The sequence below is a fragment of the Chlorocebus sabaeus genome, chromosome 26, assembly GCF_047675955.1.
Source record: "Chlorocebus sabaeus isolate Y175 chromosome 26, mChlSab1.0.hap1, whole genome shotgun sequence".
NCBI classification, from domain to species: Eukaryota; Metazoa; Chordata; class Mammalia; order Primates; family Cercopithecidae; genus Chlorocebus; species Chlorocebus sabaeus.
In genome coordinates, this window is record NC_132929.1 from 17,052,449 (window position 1) to 17,070,848 (window position 18,400).

General features: G+C 45.0%; 1 protein-coding gene across 1 annotated transcript in view; it reads left to right on the forward strand.

Annotated features, from left to right (window-relative positions):
* Nucleotides 1-2,518: 2,518 nt before the first annotated feature.
* CHP1 (calcineurin like EF-hand protein 1) overlaps nucleotides 2,519-18,400 on the forward strand; it is a 53,184-nt gene continuing 37,302 nt past the window's right edge. The window contains exons 1-2 of the mRNA XM_008016944.3: nucleotides 2,519-2,781; nucleotides 15,912-15,984. Of these exons, the coding sequence (XP_008015135.1) occupies nucleotides 2,715-2,781; nucleotides 15,912-15,984 (140 nt within the window). The 5' untranslated portion in view covers nucleotides 2,519-2,714. The remainder of the gene's footprint in view (nucleotides 2,782-15,911; nucleotides 15,985-18,400) is intronic.

Below are 18,400 nucleotides of genomic sequence, written 5' to 3' on the forward strand. Positions count from 1 at the left end.
AAAAAGAAAACAGCGCTTAATAGAGGCAAACATTTTTATTTTATTTTTGAGATGGAGTCTCACTCTGTCGCCAGGCTGGAGTGCAGGGGCGCGATCTCGGCTCACTGCAATCTCCGCCTCCCAGCTTCAAGCAATTTATACTTTTAAAAGCTACCCAAGAAAGAAAAGTTTGTGAAACACCTGGAAAATAAGAGAATTAAAGAAACGTTAAAAAAAAAATTAAAGTCAGAAAAAAATACTAGCATGAAGCAAAGAAAGCTTTGACTGGAGACAGCTGCAAATGGTAAGATTCAAGATTAGGAAGGAAAAAAGTAAGGTCAGCATCAAGAGATGGGCTTCAAGGCTGACTGAGAAAAGGGACATTCATGGGGCTGACAAAATTTTCCTATCACACCCATATTCCAACATACAAAGCAGCTCCAGTGATTTAGCTCTTAGGCGGACATATCCAAAATGTTACTGAGTATTAAGGACATCACTAGGTTAGACAAGTGCACGCCAATCATCAAAATAACTCTAAGGCCGAGCACGGTGACTCACGCCTGTAATCCCAACACTTTGGGAGGCCGAGGCTGGTGGATCACCTGAGTTCTGGAGTTTGAGACCCACCTAGCCAATATGGTGAAACCCTGTCTCTACTAAAAATACAAAAATTAACTGAGCGTGGTGGCACGCACCTGTAATCCCAGCTACTCAGGAGGCTGAGGCACGATAATCCCTTGAACCCGCCTGGAGGCTGCAGTGAGCCAAAACTGCACAGTTATCAGGCCATTGCACTCCAGCCCGGGCGACAGAGTGAGACTGTCGCAAAAAAACAAAATAGGCCAAGTGCGGTGGCTCGCACCTGTAATCACAGCACTTTGGGAGGCTGAGGCGGGCGGATCACCTGAGGTCAGAAGTCCCAGACCAGCCTGACCAATATGGAGAAACCCCGTCTCTACTAAAAATATAAAATTAGCTGGAGGCGGTGGCACATGCCCATAACCCCAGCTACTCGGGAGGCTGACGCAGGAGAATCGCTTGAACTCGGGAGGCGGAGGTTTCGGTGAGCTGAGATGGCGCCTTTGCACTCCAGCCTGGGAACAAGAGCAAAAACTCCATCTCAAACAACAGCAACAACAACAAACAAAACAAAACTCTAGTTCTTCAAACTAGAACCTCAGCCTGCAGGGAACGTGTGGGGCCTCAGGCTAAGCTGTAAAGCCTTAGGTAACACTTAAAACTAATAACCTAAGTTGACCTGGGAAAGCTTGCTAAGACAAAAATATCCTGGTACTTAGGTTCTAACAGACAGCGGTCAGAATTCAGTTCTTCCATATCTTATACGGGTTCTAACCAAACAGGTGTGAAGGGGTAAGGCCGGTGAAGCAGTAAGAACTGGTTCACCTGAGAGTAGGCACTAATTTAATGGGTGGCTTTTTACTTTTTTTTTTTTTTTTTTTTGAGACGGAGTCTCGCTCTGTCACCCAGGCAATGCCGCGATCTTGGCTCACTGCAACCTCCGCCTCCCGGGTTCAAGCGATTCTCCTGCCTCAGCCTCCCGAGTAGCTGGGATTACAGGCATGCGCCACCACGCCCGACTAATTTTATATTTTTAGTAGAGACGAAGTTTCTCCATATTGGTCAGGCTGGTCTCGAACTCCTGACCTCAGGTGATCAGCCCGCCTCGACCTCCCAAAATGCTGGGATTACAGGCGTGAGCCACCGTGTCCGGCCTACCTTTTTAATCAAAACAAACAATACACCATGAGAATAAAATGCAAACTTTCTCATTTTTAAGACAAAGTAAGGAACTTCAAATAAACGGCGGACCATAAGCTAGGAATTCACTGTCCTCCATCGTTAGGGCTTTTTCCTCCGGAGCAAGTTTGGGAAATCTGGATCCTAATTTCAGCCAAGTGGTGAATTCCTCCAACTTCAGTCTAGAACTAAAAGAAGAGGGGCTGCAATGAAGGAAGAAGTCTCGGGACGCTCCACGCCACCCGGCGGCGGTTATCAAATCACAGCCTGAAAACAACCTGGAGAAAGGTCCGCGACGCCGGGCACCCACGCGGCAGAGGCGACGCCCGCCCGGCCTAACGTCCAGTCTCGTCTGTTTCCCAAGGAGCCAATCAGCACGCGGCCCCGAGGCTGGCTCCCCAGCGCCCCCTGCGGCCGGGAGGAGGACGGCCGCCAGGAAAGATACAGAGCGCATGCAGTCCCCGAGGGGCACACCCTAGGGTTCCCCCCACGCGAAGTTTCTCTCCGCAATCCGTGCCACCTATCGAGTAGGATTCCTAGTGTTCGATTTCTGTGAGAAAAGGTAGGCTACGCTGCCTGCCGCAGGTTTGTTGTAAAACGGCTGGTCAATGGAATTGCCCTTTTAATTGCGTCGTTAGCGCCCGAGTGGCATCGCCCCTTTAAGGCCGGTGGCAGCTGCGGTTCCGGGGGCGGGGTCTATCTTCAGCAAGACTTGGGCTGGAGCTGGGCTGATTCATTCGGGGCTGGAACTCGAACGCTGACGTCGACTCCTGAGCCGGGCGCTGCCTCGCGCCTGATTGGCGGGTCCTCGGGGTCGCCCTCCCCAGAGCACCACCCCTGGGTTCCCTCCTGGGTCCGCAGTGGAAACACTGCCCTCTCCCTTCTTGACCCCTAGCCCGCCCTTCCCTCCCTCCTTCCCTCCTGTCGCCCTCTCTTCTGGCGCCGCTGCTCCCGGAGGAGCTCCCGGCACGGCGATGGGTTCTCGGGCCTCCACGTTACTGCGGGACGAAGAGCTCGAGGAGATCAAGAAGGAGACCGGCTGTGAGTTCGGGTTGGGGGTGGGAACGCCGGGCGCCTCAGGCTGGCCTCGCAACCGAGGGCGGCTGTCGCTAAGGTCTGGAGCTCGGGTGCCTGTGAGGTTGGGGGGATCCTGGACAGCCTCCAGGTTTCGGGACCGAGAGCTGGAAGACCTGTTCTTCCAGCTGCAGCTTCCTGGAGCGGGGCTGTAGCTACTGTGGGGGTGTCCTTCCCTTCAACATCGGGAGTCTTGATCACTCTTAGAGCGTCGACGCCCCCCTTTTCTGCCCCTTGCCCATCAAAGTCCCCGAACTCCTTTCCTTTCTGTTGCCTAGCACCACCCTTCCCTATGAAGAGGCATCCTCAACAGTACGTAAAGCCCGAGAAGAAAATTCAGGAACTCAGATGGATTCTATAGAAAATCCATTACTGGGCAAGGACCTAAAACCTCTGACAACTATGGGAAATTACAAACAAGTTCTTGTCACAAATTAGGAAAACCACCCAGAAAGCAAGACCGTGTAGTAAGGCTTTGGGAGACATGACCCGATGCCTGGAGACCTCTAAACGGGTCTGGGATTGTGAGACTTCTTTCAATCTGAACTTCTAGAGAAAAAACACGGATACTATGAGCACCTGTTTTTTACTTACACGAGGATACTTACTGGCCTAATTTCATATATATATTGATTTCTACTGTGCTGGTGTACTTTTTTATTCGCTATTGAAATTGGATGTGCTTCAAAAATCTCCGTGTGAATTTGTGCTAGGAACTGATTTTCTTTTTTTTTTTTTTTAAACGGAGTCTCCCTCTGTCACCCAGGGTGGAGTGCAGTGGTGTGATCTCAGCATACTGCAACCTCTGCCTCCCAGGATCAAGCGATTCTCTGGCCTCAGTCTCCCGAGTAGCTGGGAGTACAGGCACCTGCCACCACACTTGGCTAATTTTTGTATTTTTGGTAGAGACGGGGTTTCACCATGTTGGCCAGGCTGGCCTTGAACTCCTGACCTCAAGTGATCCACCAGCCTCGGCCTCCCAAAGTGCTGGGATTACAGGTGTGAGCCACCCTGCCCTGCAGAACTGATTTTTTTTTTTTTTTTTTTAAATAGTCCAGTCTCTTCCTCATTAGCCTGCACAAAGGAGCAAAAGGACTCTGGGGATTCTGAAGCTCTGTAAAATACCAGCATACCTTTGAATAGTCCTTGATAATGCAATGTATGATACAATTGTATTGATGCATACAATATTTTATCTTTTCAGTAAACCTTTACGATTCTTGTTGAGTTAATGAATGATGTAGCACCTGAGCTCTGTCTCTTCATCATACCTGTCTTTGATAATGAGATGACCAATAACTCACTCAGGGGCCCATATGCAGATAGTACCGAGGAGTGCTATGGACAACTACAGAATTACTCAGGCCTAGAATATGTTAAGTGCTGTTCTCTGCTTTGTGACGAGTTCAACTTGCTAGAGTTTTCAAGTTGGAAGGGACGTTATCTAGCCCCACCCCTTGCTGGATTGGTTTGCCCCTTTCAGCCTCCCCTAAAATATGGCCCTTAAGCCTCTCTGTAAAGACCTTTGATAGTGATAACCTCTCCACCTACCAAAGCAGTTCTTTTCACAATTTTGAATGACCCAAAGTAGTTATCTCTTTATAATTTGCAGTACTTGTTTGGCCACTGACTTACTCTGACCCTAGGAGTGGAGATACAAGCAGTTTGGATTCAGCAAGCATTTTATTACATTTTGTGGCCATAGCTTCTGGCCACATTTGTAATTAGAACTACTTTAGGTCTAGGGTGACACCGAATTAAAGTATTTGTGTTAAAGAGTCACATGGAGAAATAAGCAGAATGAAAGCGAAATAAATACAGAGTCATTTAACGAGAAAGTGTAAACCATAGTGAGGATGCAAAAAGCCATTTTTGCTTCAGAATGAAGGGAGCGGTAATCCCATTCTGGTTTATATACATTTGACCAAATGGAAAGGGCCTGGATGGGATATTTTTACCATGTGGCTTGTGGAGAAACAACTGAGTGCTCATGGAAAAGCTGTTTTCCCCATTACCAAAGAGTGAGTCACTTGTGAGGGAGATTCTCTCCACAACCAGTGCAAATGTATGTATTGAGCCAGAATGCTTAGTGAAACAAGTGCTTACTCAATTTTTACAGTGTCTGTTCAGTACTGTGCTAGGTACTGAGAGCAGATGGTGACAAAAAAACGCCCACAACCTGGTTGGGGAGATAAGCCCAAGAGAGTTATGATTAGCATCATGACATAAGAAAGCTGAAATTGTGTGTCACCCACCTTCAGAAATCAGGGAAGAGAGCGTCCCTGTGGGCTGTCCTCGTGGAGGATAGGAATTGGGCCTTGATACATGGATGAATGGAGTAATAGATTAACCTAGGGCATTTTGGGTGACTTCCAGGAGAGATGCCCCCAAACCTGCTACAAAGTCATTCCTCTGCACTGGGAACCATCAGTTTATCCAAATAGTGTCCATCATCAGAGTTGTTTTTTCTTTTTCTTCTTCTTTATTTTAGAGACAGGGTCTTTGCTCTGTCTCCCAGGCTGGACTACAGTGGCTTGAGCATAGCTCACTGCAAGCCTTGAACTCTGGGCTTAAGCCATCCTCCAGCTTCAGCGTCCCAAGTAGCTAGGACTACAGGCACATACCACCATGCTTAGCTGATTTTTATCTTTATCTTTTGTAGAGATGGAGTCTTGCTATTTTGTTGAGGCTGGTCATGAACTGCTGGCCTCAAGTGATTCTCAGGCCACTTTGGCCTCCCAAAGCGCTGGGATCACAGGTGTGAGCCACTGCACCAGGCCCAGAGTTGCTTTTTCAAGGAGTAATTTGGTATGATGCAAAGGATTTTGAAGAATAAAAACGGATATCTGGAGTGGGTAGAGAGGTGGACTTTGTCCTATTTTCATCTGCCTTTTGTTCTATGAAGAATTTGGAAAACTAACAGAAGCACTTTAAGAACAATTATAAGACATTTTACTACTTCCTTTGCCAGTAGAAAATGTAACATAATTGAGGAATGCTAACTTTATATTCAATGCGAAAGCTGTGCATTGGAATTGAGGATTATATTTAACCATATTTTTTGTAATTTTAAAGAGATTAGAATTTATACATGACTAGATTAGCTGATATTTGATATTTAATGAATTACAGTAAGTGTTTGGAAAAGTAATACCTGTGAGCCTCAGTTTCATCATCTGTAAAATTAGAATAATAATAGTGCCTACTTTATAGGATTCTTACGACAATTAAATGAGATGAATTATGTAAACTACTTAGAATAGTGTCTGGTATAATAAACTTCATGTGAATGTTGTTATTTTGAACCATAGATAACAGTCATCTTACTGGGAAAATACCATTGGCATGTACTAGTTATAAAAACTATGTGTAGGGCTATATTATTGGGGAGGTGACAACATTTTATACTTCTTTAGTGGACATTTGATTAGGAATTAAGTACATATGTTTTGCCAATTCCAAGGAAATAAAATTTTTAAAGGAGTTTTTAACAGTTAATGAAACTGTTAAGTCACGATGTTTTAACAGTTTAGGAATTGTCTAAGAAATGCTTTCTGTTGGCATATTTGCTAAATTGTCTTTGTTCTACTACCTTCTTTCAGACTTCTGCATTTTCATAAAGCTTATTTGGAAAAAAAGGTGTAATTGGGGATAAGCCACAAATGTCTTAGGAGTTTCTATAATCATCACCCTTAATTCACTTAATTGTAGCAATAAGCTGGCTGTGAATTACTTAAAACTTTACGAGGCCAGGCGCAGTGGCTCACACCTGTAGTTCCAGCAGTTTGGGAAGCCAAGGTGGGTAGATCGCTTGAGCCCAGAAGTTCAAGACCAGCCTGGGCAACATGGGGAAACCTCATCTCTACAAAAAATAAATTTTTAAAAAATTAGCTGGACATGGTGAAGTGTGCCTGCAGTCCCAGCTACTCGGGAGGCTGAGGTGGGAGGATTGCTTAGGCGGGAGGTCAAGGCTGCAGTGAGTCATGTTTGTGCCACTGCACTCTGGCCTGGGAGAAAAAGACCCCATCTCAAAACAACACCACCACCACCTTGAGAAACAATTCATGCCATTCAAGTAGTAATGAATACAGATTATTTTTAGTCTCTACCTTGTGGTATGTGTCATATGGTACGGGAAGGGTGTTGAACAGGTTTAGGAAGTAAGTTGTACAGGTTGGTGAGGTTTTGTTTGTTTGAAAGGGTGTAGTAATGGTAGAGTTCTAACAGAGTACAAGCCTGGCAAAGGCAATTGCTTGAGAACAATTTCATGGCTAGAATGTAAGTAGAAATTCAACTTTAGGTTTCTCGTGCCTCTAAATGTTGGACCCTTCACAGCCCTCACCAGCCTGAAGGTTCCGTCACTGCAGAAAACCCGGCTGTCTTCTGCCTTCTATTGAATGGAAATGCACGGATAACTAACACCTCTAGCTGGTTTTGGGTTAAGTGACTTGTAAAGCTCTGTACTTTTCGAGTTCTAGTGCAAAGTTTTATCCTCATTTGTTTCCATAAAGGGGTAAGAAGCAATTATTTGTCAATTAGAGAGGGCATTGTGGGAAAGAGACCCTAAGAACTTTTTTTTTTTGAGACAGGGTCTCACTCTATTGCCCAGGCTGCAGTGTGGTAGTGCAGTCATAGCTCATTGCAGCCTCAAACTCCTGGCCTCAAGTGATGCTTCCACCCTAGCCTTTCAAAGTACTGGGATTACAGATGTGAGCCACTGTTTCCCTATGTTGGCCAGGATGGTCTTGATCTCTTGACCTTGTGATCCACCCACCTCCCAAAATCAAGCCTGATTTTTAATTTTTATTTATTTTTTTGAGACAGAGTCTTGCTCTGTCATCCAGGCTGGAGTACAATGGCATGATCACAGCTCACTGCAGCCTCAAGCTCCTGGACTCAAGCAGTCCTCCCAGCTCAGCCTCCTGAGTAGCTGGGACTATGGGCACATGCCACCATGCCTGGCTGATTTTTTATTTTTGTAGAGATAGGGTTCCACCATGTTGCCCAGGCTGGTCTCGAACTCCTGAGTTCAGGTGATCCGCCCATCCCGGTCCCCCAGTGTGCTGTGATTACAGATGTGAGCCACTGGCCAGGAATTTTTTGTGGTTGCAAGGAGCGGACAGTGGTCTAGAGCATAGAGTAGTTGGAGGTTTATTCATTCAGAGGATAATTGACCCCAGCAGCAGCTGCAAAGATACAAGCTTTATTTATGTAAATTTTTGGATAAACCATCTGAAAGTTGTAGGTATTAGAACTCTTCACCCTTTCATACTTCTGCGTGTATCCCGTAAGTATTGGGATGGTTTTTATGTAACCACAATACCATTATCACACCTAAGAAAGTTGATAATACTTCTTAATATTATCTTTTTTTTTTTTTTGAGACAGAGTCTTGCTCTTGTTGCCTAGGCTGGAGTGCAGTGGCTCGATCTCAGCTCACTGCAACCTCTGCCTCCTGGGTTCAAGCAATTCTCTTGCCTCAGCTTCCCAAGTAGCTGGGATTACAGGTGCCTGCCACGAGACCCAGCTAATTTTTTGTATTTTTAGTAGGGACTAAAATATTTGCTAAATTGTCTTTGTTCTACCTTCTTTCAGACTTATGCATTTTCATAAAGCTTATTTGGAAAAAAAAAAAAAAGGTGTAATTGAGGATAAGCCACAAATGTCTTAGGAGTTTCTATAATCGTCACCCTTGATTCACTTAATTGTAGCAATAACCTGGGTTTCGCCATGGCAGCCAGGCTGGTCTTGAACTGATCTCAGGCGATCCACCCACCTTAGCCTCCCAAAGTGCTGAGATTACAGGCGTGAGCCACCACCCACCCGGCCCCTTTTTTTCTTTCTTTCTTTTCTTTCTTTTTTTTTTTAATTGAGATGGAGTTTCGCTTTTGTCGTCCAGGCTGGAGTGCAGTGGAGCAATCTCAGCTCACTGCAACCTCTGCCTCCTGGCTTCAAATGATTCTCCTGCTTCAGCCTCCCAAGTAGCTGGGATTATAGGCATGTGCCACCATGCCCAGCTAATTGTTTTTATTTTTAGTAGAGATGAGGTTTCACCACGTTGGCTAGGCTGATCTCAAACTCCTAACCTCAGGTGACGTGCCTGCCTCAGCCTCCCAAAGGGCTGGGATTATAGGTGTGAGTCACCTTAATATCATCTATCATTCACTTCCTTTTCAAATTTCTCCAATTATAAGAAGGTAGATTTTATTTGTTTTATATAATGTTTTAAAATCTCTCTTAATTCTAAGAGGCTAGTCCAGTGCTTGAAGTCTTCACGTCAGGGGAAATGTTAAGGTGTAGTGTGTTCCGGGAAGCACAGGCTTCAACTTTCCTTTATCTAGAGCTACCTTTAGCTGCACTTGTAATCTTTACCTAGGTTATCAATCTGTTCTTCTGCATTAAGATTTGGAATAAAGGCAAGGACTTTTTCTTTTTTTCTTTTTTTCCGAGACGGAGTCTGGCTGTGTTGCCCAGGCTAGAGTGCAGTGGCCAGATCTCAGCTCACTGCAAGATCCGCCTCCCAGGTTTACGCCATTCTCCTGCCTCAGCCTCCCAAGTAGCTGGGACTACAGGCGCCCGCCACCTCGCCCGGCTAGTTTTTTTGTATTTTTTATTTATTTATTTATTTATTTTTTATTTTTTTTTTGAGACGGAGTCTGGCTCTGTCGCCCAGGCTGGAGTGCAGTGGCCGGATCTCAGCTCACTGCAAGCTCCGCCTCCCGGGTTTACGCCATTCTCCTGCCTCAGCCTCCGGAGTAGCTGGGACTACAGGCGCCCGCCACCTCGCCCGGCTAGTTTTTTTGTATTTTTAGTAGAGACGGGGTTTCACCGTGTTCGCCAGGATGGTCTCGATCTCCTGACCTCGTGATCCGCCCGTCTCGGCCTCCCAAAGTGCTGAGAATACAGGCTTGAGCCACCGCGCCCGGCCGTTTTTTTTTTTTTTTTTTTTTTTTTTGAGATGGTATCTCGCCTGTCGCCAGGCTGGAGTGTGGTGGTGCCATCTCCGTTCACTGCAACCTCCTCCTCCTGGGTTCAAGTGAATCTCCTGCCTCAGCCTCCCGAGTAGCTGGGACTACAGGCACCTGCCACCATGCCCGGCTAATTTTTGTATTTTTAGTAGAGACAGGGTTTCCCCATGTTGGCCAGAATGCTCTCAATTTCTTGACCTCGTGATCCACCCACCTCCCAAAAGTGCTGGGATTACAGATAACTTTTTCTTACTCACTTTTTGTTTTTATTCTTCCCTCTGCCATTTCTGCTTGGCACTTCTCTGAAATGCCTTCCTCCTCTTTGCACAATGCAGTGACAATAGAAAGATTTCAACAAGGTTAACAGCGTCTTTTTTTGCTTTTTGTGTGTGTGTTTTTTTTGAGACAGAGTCTCACTCTGTCACCCAGGTTGGAGTGGAGGGGTGTGATCATACCTCACTGCAACCTTGAACTCCTGGGCTGAAACAGTCCTTTTGCGTCAGCCTCCCAAGTAGCTGGGCGTACAGGAATGCGCCACCATGCCCAGCTAATGATTCATTGATTGATTGTGGAGATGAGGTCTTGCTTTGTTGCCCAGGTTTTGAACTGGTCTTTCCTCAAGGGATCCTCCCACTTTAGCCTCCCAAAGTGCTAGGATTGCAGGCATGAGACACCGCCCTCAGCCGAACAGGGTCTTTTACATAATCTTTCAACAATTTAAAATGATTATTTACTCATACCAGTGGAGAAAAAATACAGCTTTATTCAAGACATGTTTATAGCCAGGAGCAGTGACTCATTCCTGTAATCCCAGCACTTTGGGGTGGCCGAGGGGGATGGATCACCAGGTCAGGAGATTGAGACCATCCTGCCTAACATGGTGAAACCCCATCTCTACTAAAAATATAAAAAAGAAATTAATCGGGCGTGGTGGTGGGCACCTGTAGTCCCAGCTACTCTGGAGGCTGAGGCAGGAGAATGGCCTGAGCCCGGGAGGCGGAGTTTGCAGTGAGCTGAGATTGCGCCATTGCACTCCATCCTGGGTGACAAAGCGAGACTCTGACTCAAAAAAAAAAAAGACATGTTTATATGCACGGCCTTCTCTGAGGGTAACTGTCAACTCCTGATACTTCCTTTGAGTTACCAAGAATTGTGCAGGTTTTGGGCACCTGTCTGACTAGCTTAGAGCCTTCTGGGGAAAATACTTCACTGGAAACATGATCGGCCTTCATTCACACCAGTTCCAATACCTTTCTACACATAGATGGTGTAACTCCTTTATAGGTAGATTGGAATTGTTCTGAGATTGCTTTATATTCTTTGTCACAGTGAATTTGGTACCTAAATTAAAGCCTTCTCTCCTTCTTTTTGTTAACAGAATTATTTGTAACCATATCATTATGGTTCTAAAATTTGTCCTAAAATTTTCGAGTTTAGTTTAGATATGACCATATTCGTTAACATTAAAAGTTGACATTTGGTTTTATGTTTCTCCACTGACTCCCATATAACCCAGTTCGTCCTGGAAGATAGCAGATTTTTAAAAATGTTTTGGCTACTTATTTACATTATTTATTTTTAACATATTAGTACTTTTTTTGTTATTATTTGTTTTGTTTTGAGGCGTAATTTCACTCTGTCACCCAGGCTGGAGTGCAGTGGTGAGATTTCAGCTCACTGCAACCTCTGCCTCCCAGGATCAAACGATTCTCCTGCCTCAGCCTCCCAAGTAACTGAGATTACACCACCACACCTGGCTAATTTTTGTATTTTTAGTAGAGACAGGGTTTCACCATGTTGGCCAGACTGCTCTTGAACTCTTGGCCTCGGGTGATCTGCCGGCCCTCAGCCTCCCAAAGTGCTGGGACTACAGGCTTGAGCCACCACGCCCTGCCACATTTTAAATTTAGCTGCCATAAACTGGTCTTAACATACTATAGGAGATTTTAGTGTCTAGTTATTTTATTTTATTTTATTTATTATTATTTTATTTTTTATTTTTTATATTTTTGAGACAGAGTCTCGCTCTGTCACCCAGGCTGGAGTGCAGTGGCGTGATCTCCGCTCACTGCAAACTCCACCTCCTGGGTTCACAACGTTCTCCTGCCTCAGCCTCCCAAGTAGCTGGGACTACAGGCACCCACCACCACGCCTGGCTAATTTTTTGTATTTTTAGTAGAGACAGGGTTTCACCGTGTTTGCCAGGATGGTCTTGATCTCCTAACCTCATGATCCGCCTGCCTCGGCCTCCCAAAGTGCTGGGATTACAGACGTGAGCCACCGCGCCCGGCCTCACTGCCCAGTTATTTTGGATGATATAGATTAGAAAGATGTTTAATGGCTCATTTGTGGATTTTTTTTGGTTTAAAATAATTTTATTTTTTATTTTTGTAGAGAAGAGGTTTCACTCTGTTCCCCAGCCTGGTCTTGAACTCCTGGCCTCAAATTATTGTCCTGCCTCTGCCTCTGAAAGCCCTGGGATTATAGGTGCCAGCCATCCTGCCTGGCTCTCATTTGTTCATTGAAGGGGTCGGATTAGATAACCTTTCTTCCAATTTTAAAATTATATAAATTGGATTAAGAAGTACTCCAAAGCAATATAGAAAAAGTGTGAATTACTAAATGAAAAGCAAGCTATTACAACTTAGTTATACAAGTAACTGATATTAGATGATATATGAAGAGCCAGGCGCGGTGGCTCAAGCCTGTAATCCCAGCACTTTGGGAGGCTGAGGAGGGTGGATCACCTGAGGTTGGGAGTTCAAAACCAGCCTGACCAACATGGAGAAACCCCGTCTCTACTGAAAATACAAAATTAACTGGGCATGATGGTGCATGCCTATAATTCCAGCTACTTGGGAGGCTGAGGCGGGAGAATCGCTTGAACCCGCGAGGCGGAGGTTGTGGTGAGCCGAGAACGTACCATTGCACTCTAGCCTGGGCAACAAGAGCGAAACTCTGTCTCAAAAAAAAGATATATGAAGAAATGAAAATGGCAGTGTTGGGATTGTGAACAAATTTTGCTTTTGGGAAGTGTAGTAATTTTTTTTTTTTTTTTTTTAATGGAGTGCAGTGATGGGATCTCCGCTCACTGCAGCCTTCACCTCCCTGGTTCAAGTCATTCTCCTTCCTCAGCCTCCCAAGTAGCTGGGACTACAGGCACATGCCACCATGCCCAGCACATTTTTGTATTTTTAGTAGAGACGAGGTTTCATCATGTTGGCCAGGATGGTCTCGATCTCTTTTCCTCTTGATCCACCCCCCTTGGCCTGCCAAAGTGCTGGGATTACAGGTGTGAGCCACTGCACCCGGCCCGAAATTTAGTAATTCTTTAACTGACTTATTTTTGCTAAACTAAAGGAAACTTTAGTGCAAGAGTAGCCTGTGAGGCCTGAGGCCAGAACTGGGATAGACTGGTCAACTTCTTAAAGAAAACGGTTGTAACTGGCAAAGTCAGCAGGGAAATGGGGAGTGATTAGTACAGCAGTAATACGTGTGCCTTCAGGCTCAGGATGTAAGCGTGATGCTGATAATAGCTGACCTGGAGTGCTTGCTATGTGCCAGGCACTTTGCCAAGCACTTTCCTTTCATTGACTGGTGAGTTCCCCCTTCGATCCCGTTCACATACCCCTCTCTAGTAAGCGGTGGTGCTAGGAATGGAATCAGAATCTGTCTGCCTAACCCTCACGTGTGTGTACACTTCACAGTGAGCCATTTATACCTGCCTGACTGGCAAAACAGTCCACAACTGTCTCCTTAGTGACTGGATCCCTGCTGGCTCTGCCCTGATGGAAATGCTTTTGCCTTCTCTGCTCAGTGATCACCTTAGAGCGCTAGGACAGAACAGAGCCCAGCTTCGAGGGTGAAACCTGATGCTGAAGAATTCACAGCCACACACAGTGTGTCCTTTTATCCTAGCTCTGAGCCACTCACCACCTGCTTGTCCCTGTTTACTTTGTCCCATTGTTCCCAACACTACAAGTAAATTTTTGTTTCATGAGCTGAGGCAGGAGGACACCTTATCAGAACTACTTTGGCCACCCCTTTAAACCTCTGAAGGTACAGCCTAGGACAAAGTCCATGCTTGTCACACCCTTTTTGGCTGTTGTCTTTTCTCCTCCGGTAACTCTGTTTGTTTCCTCTCTCTTACTTCCAATCTATCAGGAGACTAAACTATTTCCCAGAAAGGCCTTTTTGAGTTTTTAGTGTTATTGTGTACCTGCCATTATTGCGTCATTTTAATTGTCAACTTGTATCTTGAGTTTATGGACTAAATCCAAAATGAGGAGCAAAATAGCTTTCTGGTAGGTGTCATCTGATGATAGCATGACCATTTTACAAATTTGCCTAATGTGCTTCCTTGGAGCCAGTTCCCTTCCTGGGGAACTCAGTGAAGCTCATGCAATCACAGAAAAGAGGCTGATCTTTTATCCAAAGGTCCATCCCTAGGGAAAAGATAAAGCCTCTAATCTTGGTGTAGGAGTAAACCAGATTTTTAAAATAGAATCTATTTGATGTACCCCAATCAAACATTCTACACACAACACCTACCTAGCAGTACAGCCTAAAACAGCAAACTGATCAAACTGTTTTTCAATCAAAATAGGCATTTTTAGCTGGGAACTGTGGCTCATGCCTGTAATCCCAGCTACTTGGGAGTCTGGGGCACCAGAATCGCTTGAACCCAGGAGGTGGAGGTTACAGTGAGCAGAGATTGCATCACTGCGCTCCAGCCTGGGTGACAAAGTGAGACTCTATCCCCCAAAAATAAAATAAAATAAAATAAAATTTGAAAAATAAGTAAAATAGGCTGGGCATGGTGGCTCACGCCTGTAATCCCAGCACCTTCGGAGGCTGAGGCGGGTGGATCACCTGAGGTCAGGAGTTCAAGACCACCCTGGTCAACATGGCAAAACCCTGTCTCTACTAAAAATAAAAAATTAGCTGGGCTTAGTGGTGGGTGCCTATAATCCCAGCTACTTGGGAGACTGAGGTAGGAGAATCGCTTGAACCCAAGAGGTGGAGGTTGCAGTGAGCCAAGATCTTGCTATTGTACTCCAGCCTGGGCAACAAGAGTGAAACCCCATCTCAGAAAAAAAAAAAAAAAGAAAGAAAGAAAAGAAAAAAGTAAAATAAAGTAAAAACATACGTTTTCTTAGTGTCTAAGTCAGCGCATTGAAACATGAAAGTTTCGGCCGGGCGCGGTGGCTCACGCCTGTAATCCCAGCACTTTGGGAGGCCGAGACGGGCGGATCATGAGGTCAGGAGATCGAGACCATCCTGGCTAACCCGGTGAAACCCTGTCTCTACTAAAAAATACAAAAAAAAACTAGCCGGGCGAGGTGGCGGGCGCCTGTAGTCCCAGCTGCTCGGGAGGCTGAGGCAGGAGAATGGCGTGAACCCGGGAGGTGGAGCTTGCAGTGAGCTGAGATCGGGCCACTGCACTCCAGCCTGGGCAACACAGCGAGACTCTGTCTAAAAAAAAAAAAAAAGAAACATGAAAGTTTCACAGCTTCCTTTTAAACTAAATTTGTGCCGGGCATGGTGGCTTACCCCTATAATCCCAGCAGTTTGGGAGGCTGAGGTGAGTGGATCACCTAAGGTCAGGAGTTCAAGACCAGCCTAGCCAACATGGGGAAACCCCGTATCTTCTAAAAATACAAAAAATTAGCTGGGTGTGGTGGCGGGCACCTGTAATCCTAGCTACTTGGAAGTTCACTTGAACCCAGGAGGCGGAGGTGGCAGTGAGCCGAGATCTTACCACTGCACTCCAGCCTTGGTGACGAGAGCAAAACTTTGTCTCAATAAAATAGGATGGGATAGGATTGGACAGGACAGGACAGGACAAAAATTTGCCTTTGTTTTGTTAAATCTTAACTATCTGATATTCATCACAGTCTTAATTAAGCCTAGACTTCATTCCTGAGATTGAATTTTGATTGCCCTTGATTTAGTTTTTTTCTAACTCCTTTCATTCTTTAGCTTTTAAACTTTCTGCTTTAACATTCTAGAGATAAGAGTTGCGACATCCCTGTCCTACTGAATTTTGAAGCATTTGACAGCGAGGGGTGGGTTCAGCATGAATGAGGGCTACTCCCCGCCAGCTGGGACTAATTTTGTGCTCTTCAGTTTCCCACAGTCAAATCACTCGCCTCTACAGCCGGTTCACCAGCCTGGACAAAGGAGAGAACGGGACTCTCAGGTAGGCAGTGTTTTTCTTTATTTTCCTCACAGAAACCAGAAACACTCTGGCAGTGTCTGAATAGCTGCCTTTATCCCTAGGGTAGACATGATAGGCATCCAGCATGCAGATAGCAGGGATCATTTCTCTACTGGTCTTTAAGCATCATTGATCCACAAGGGAATTAAATCAGCAGAACAGGCTGGGCGTGGTGGCTCACGCCTGTAATCCCAGCACTTTGGGAGGCCAAGGCAGGCGGATCATGAGGCCAGGAGGTCGAGACCAGCCTGACCAACATGATGAAACCCCATCTCTACTAAAAATACAAAAATTAGCCCAGTGTGGTGGCAGGCGCCTGTAATCCCAGCTACTCAGGAGCTGAAGTAGGAAATTGCTTGAACCCTGGAGGCAGAGGTTGCAGTGAGCCAAGATTGCAGCACTGCACTCTAGCCTGGGCAACAGAGCAAGACTCCATCTGGAAAAAAAAAAAAAAATCAGCAGAACTATGACAATTAAATGCATTACCAGGTGCGTGCCGCTTTATTCCAACTCCCCTTCATTTAGGTGATCATTGTTCTGATCCTAAGAATGTATTTTCAAGATTTCAGCTCTCTCTGCTTACATTTTCCCATAATCCTTTCCCAAACATTGGCTTTTAGGAAGCTGACCCGTGGCAGTCCCAAGTGGTCCAGGTTGTTTTGTCTTCTCTCATTTACCAACCCATAACCCTAAGGTTCATCACTTTATGTATGTTAATGTTGGACAGAATGTTCAGTATTTTAGTCTAGAGCAGTGGTTCTCATCTGAGGGCCATTTTGCCGCCTGGGGCATAATGTCTGGAAACATTTGTAATTGCCATGACTGGAGAATGCTACTAGTGCGTAGTGGGTTGTGGCCAGAGATGCTGCTAAACATCCTACAGTGCACAGGACAGCCCACATGACAAAGAATTATTCTGGTCTAGATGTCAGTAGTGCCAAAATTGAGAAACTCTGGTCTGGGGAAGTATATGATATCAGAGTGATGTAATGCTGTATTGTTTTATGTTTGTAATTGTCTTACCATAGTCAAATGAAACATTATTTACCATTATCTCCCACACTAACTGTCAGTAGCAACCTTTCTTATACTGGGGTTCTTCATCTTTGATTGGCATGTACTGAAGCTGTTGCCTTTCCTTGTGGCTGGCATAAAGCAGCTTAGGACTTCTTTAGATAGCTTCTAGCACAGGTGTTGGATGTAGCATAAAGGGGGAGGAATATAGTTGCTAAGCCTTTGGACAAAATCATCACCCCAAATAGAAACCCCATACTCATTAAGCATGCGGTTAAGCAAACCTGTTTCCTCCTTCTCTCATTCCCTGGCAATCATAAATCTACCTTCTTTTTCTCTCTGGACAATTCATATAAATGCAATTATGTGGTCTTATAACTGACTTCTTCCAGCTAGGCGCGGTGGCTCATGCCGGTAATCCTAGCATTTTCGGAGGCCGAGGCAGGCGGATCACCTGAGGTCAGGAGTTCGAGACCAGACTGGTCAACATGGGGAAACCCCGTCTCTATTAAAAATACAAAAATTAGCCAGTCGTGGTGGTGGGTGCCTGTAATCCCAGCTACTCAGGAGGCTGAGGCAGGAGAATTGCTTGAACTTGGGAGGTGGAGGTTGCAGTGAGCCCAGATTGTGCTGTTGTACTTCAGCCTGGGCAACAGAGAGAGACTTTGTCTCAAACAAACTGACTTCTTCTACTTAACATGATGTTGTTAAGGTTCATCCATGATGTAGGACCAGTACTTCATACCTTTTTATGGCTGAATAAATGGTCTGTCATATGGATATGTCACATTTGTGTATCCATTCAGCAGTTGGTACACATTTGAGTTTACACCTTTTGAGTATTACAAATAGTGTTGCTTTGAACATTTTTGGGTGCACATGTTTTAATTTCTCTTGGACATTCACCTAGCAGTGGAATTGTGGGTCATATGAATTGTCTTTTCACTCTTTATAGTGTTCTTTGAAGCACAAAGGTTTTTAATTTTGATGAAGTCCAATTTCTTTAATATTTCTTTCGGTGCTTGTGCTTTTGGTATCATGTATAAGAAACCATTGCCAAATCCAGTATCCCAAAGACTTATCCCTTTATCTTCTTGTGAGGGCTTTTTATAGTTTTACTTCTTATATTTAGGTCTTTTGATTTATTTTGAGTTGGTTTTGTATATGGTGTGAGAGAAGAGTCCAATTTTGTATATGGTGAGTCCAATTTTGTATATGAGTCCATTTTGTATATGGTATGAGAGAAGAGTGAGAGAAGAGTTTAGCATGTGGATATCCGGTTGTCCCAGCACCATTCATTGAAGACACTATTAAAACTATGTGAATTTACACTTGAAAAATAACAAGATTTGAAATCTCTGTTTTTAATTTCAGGTCCAATACT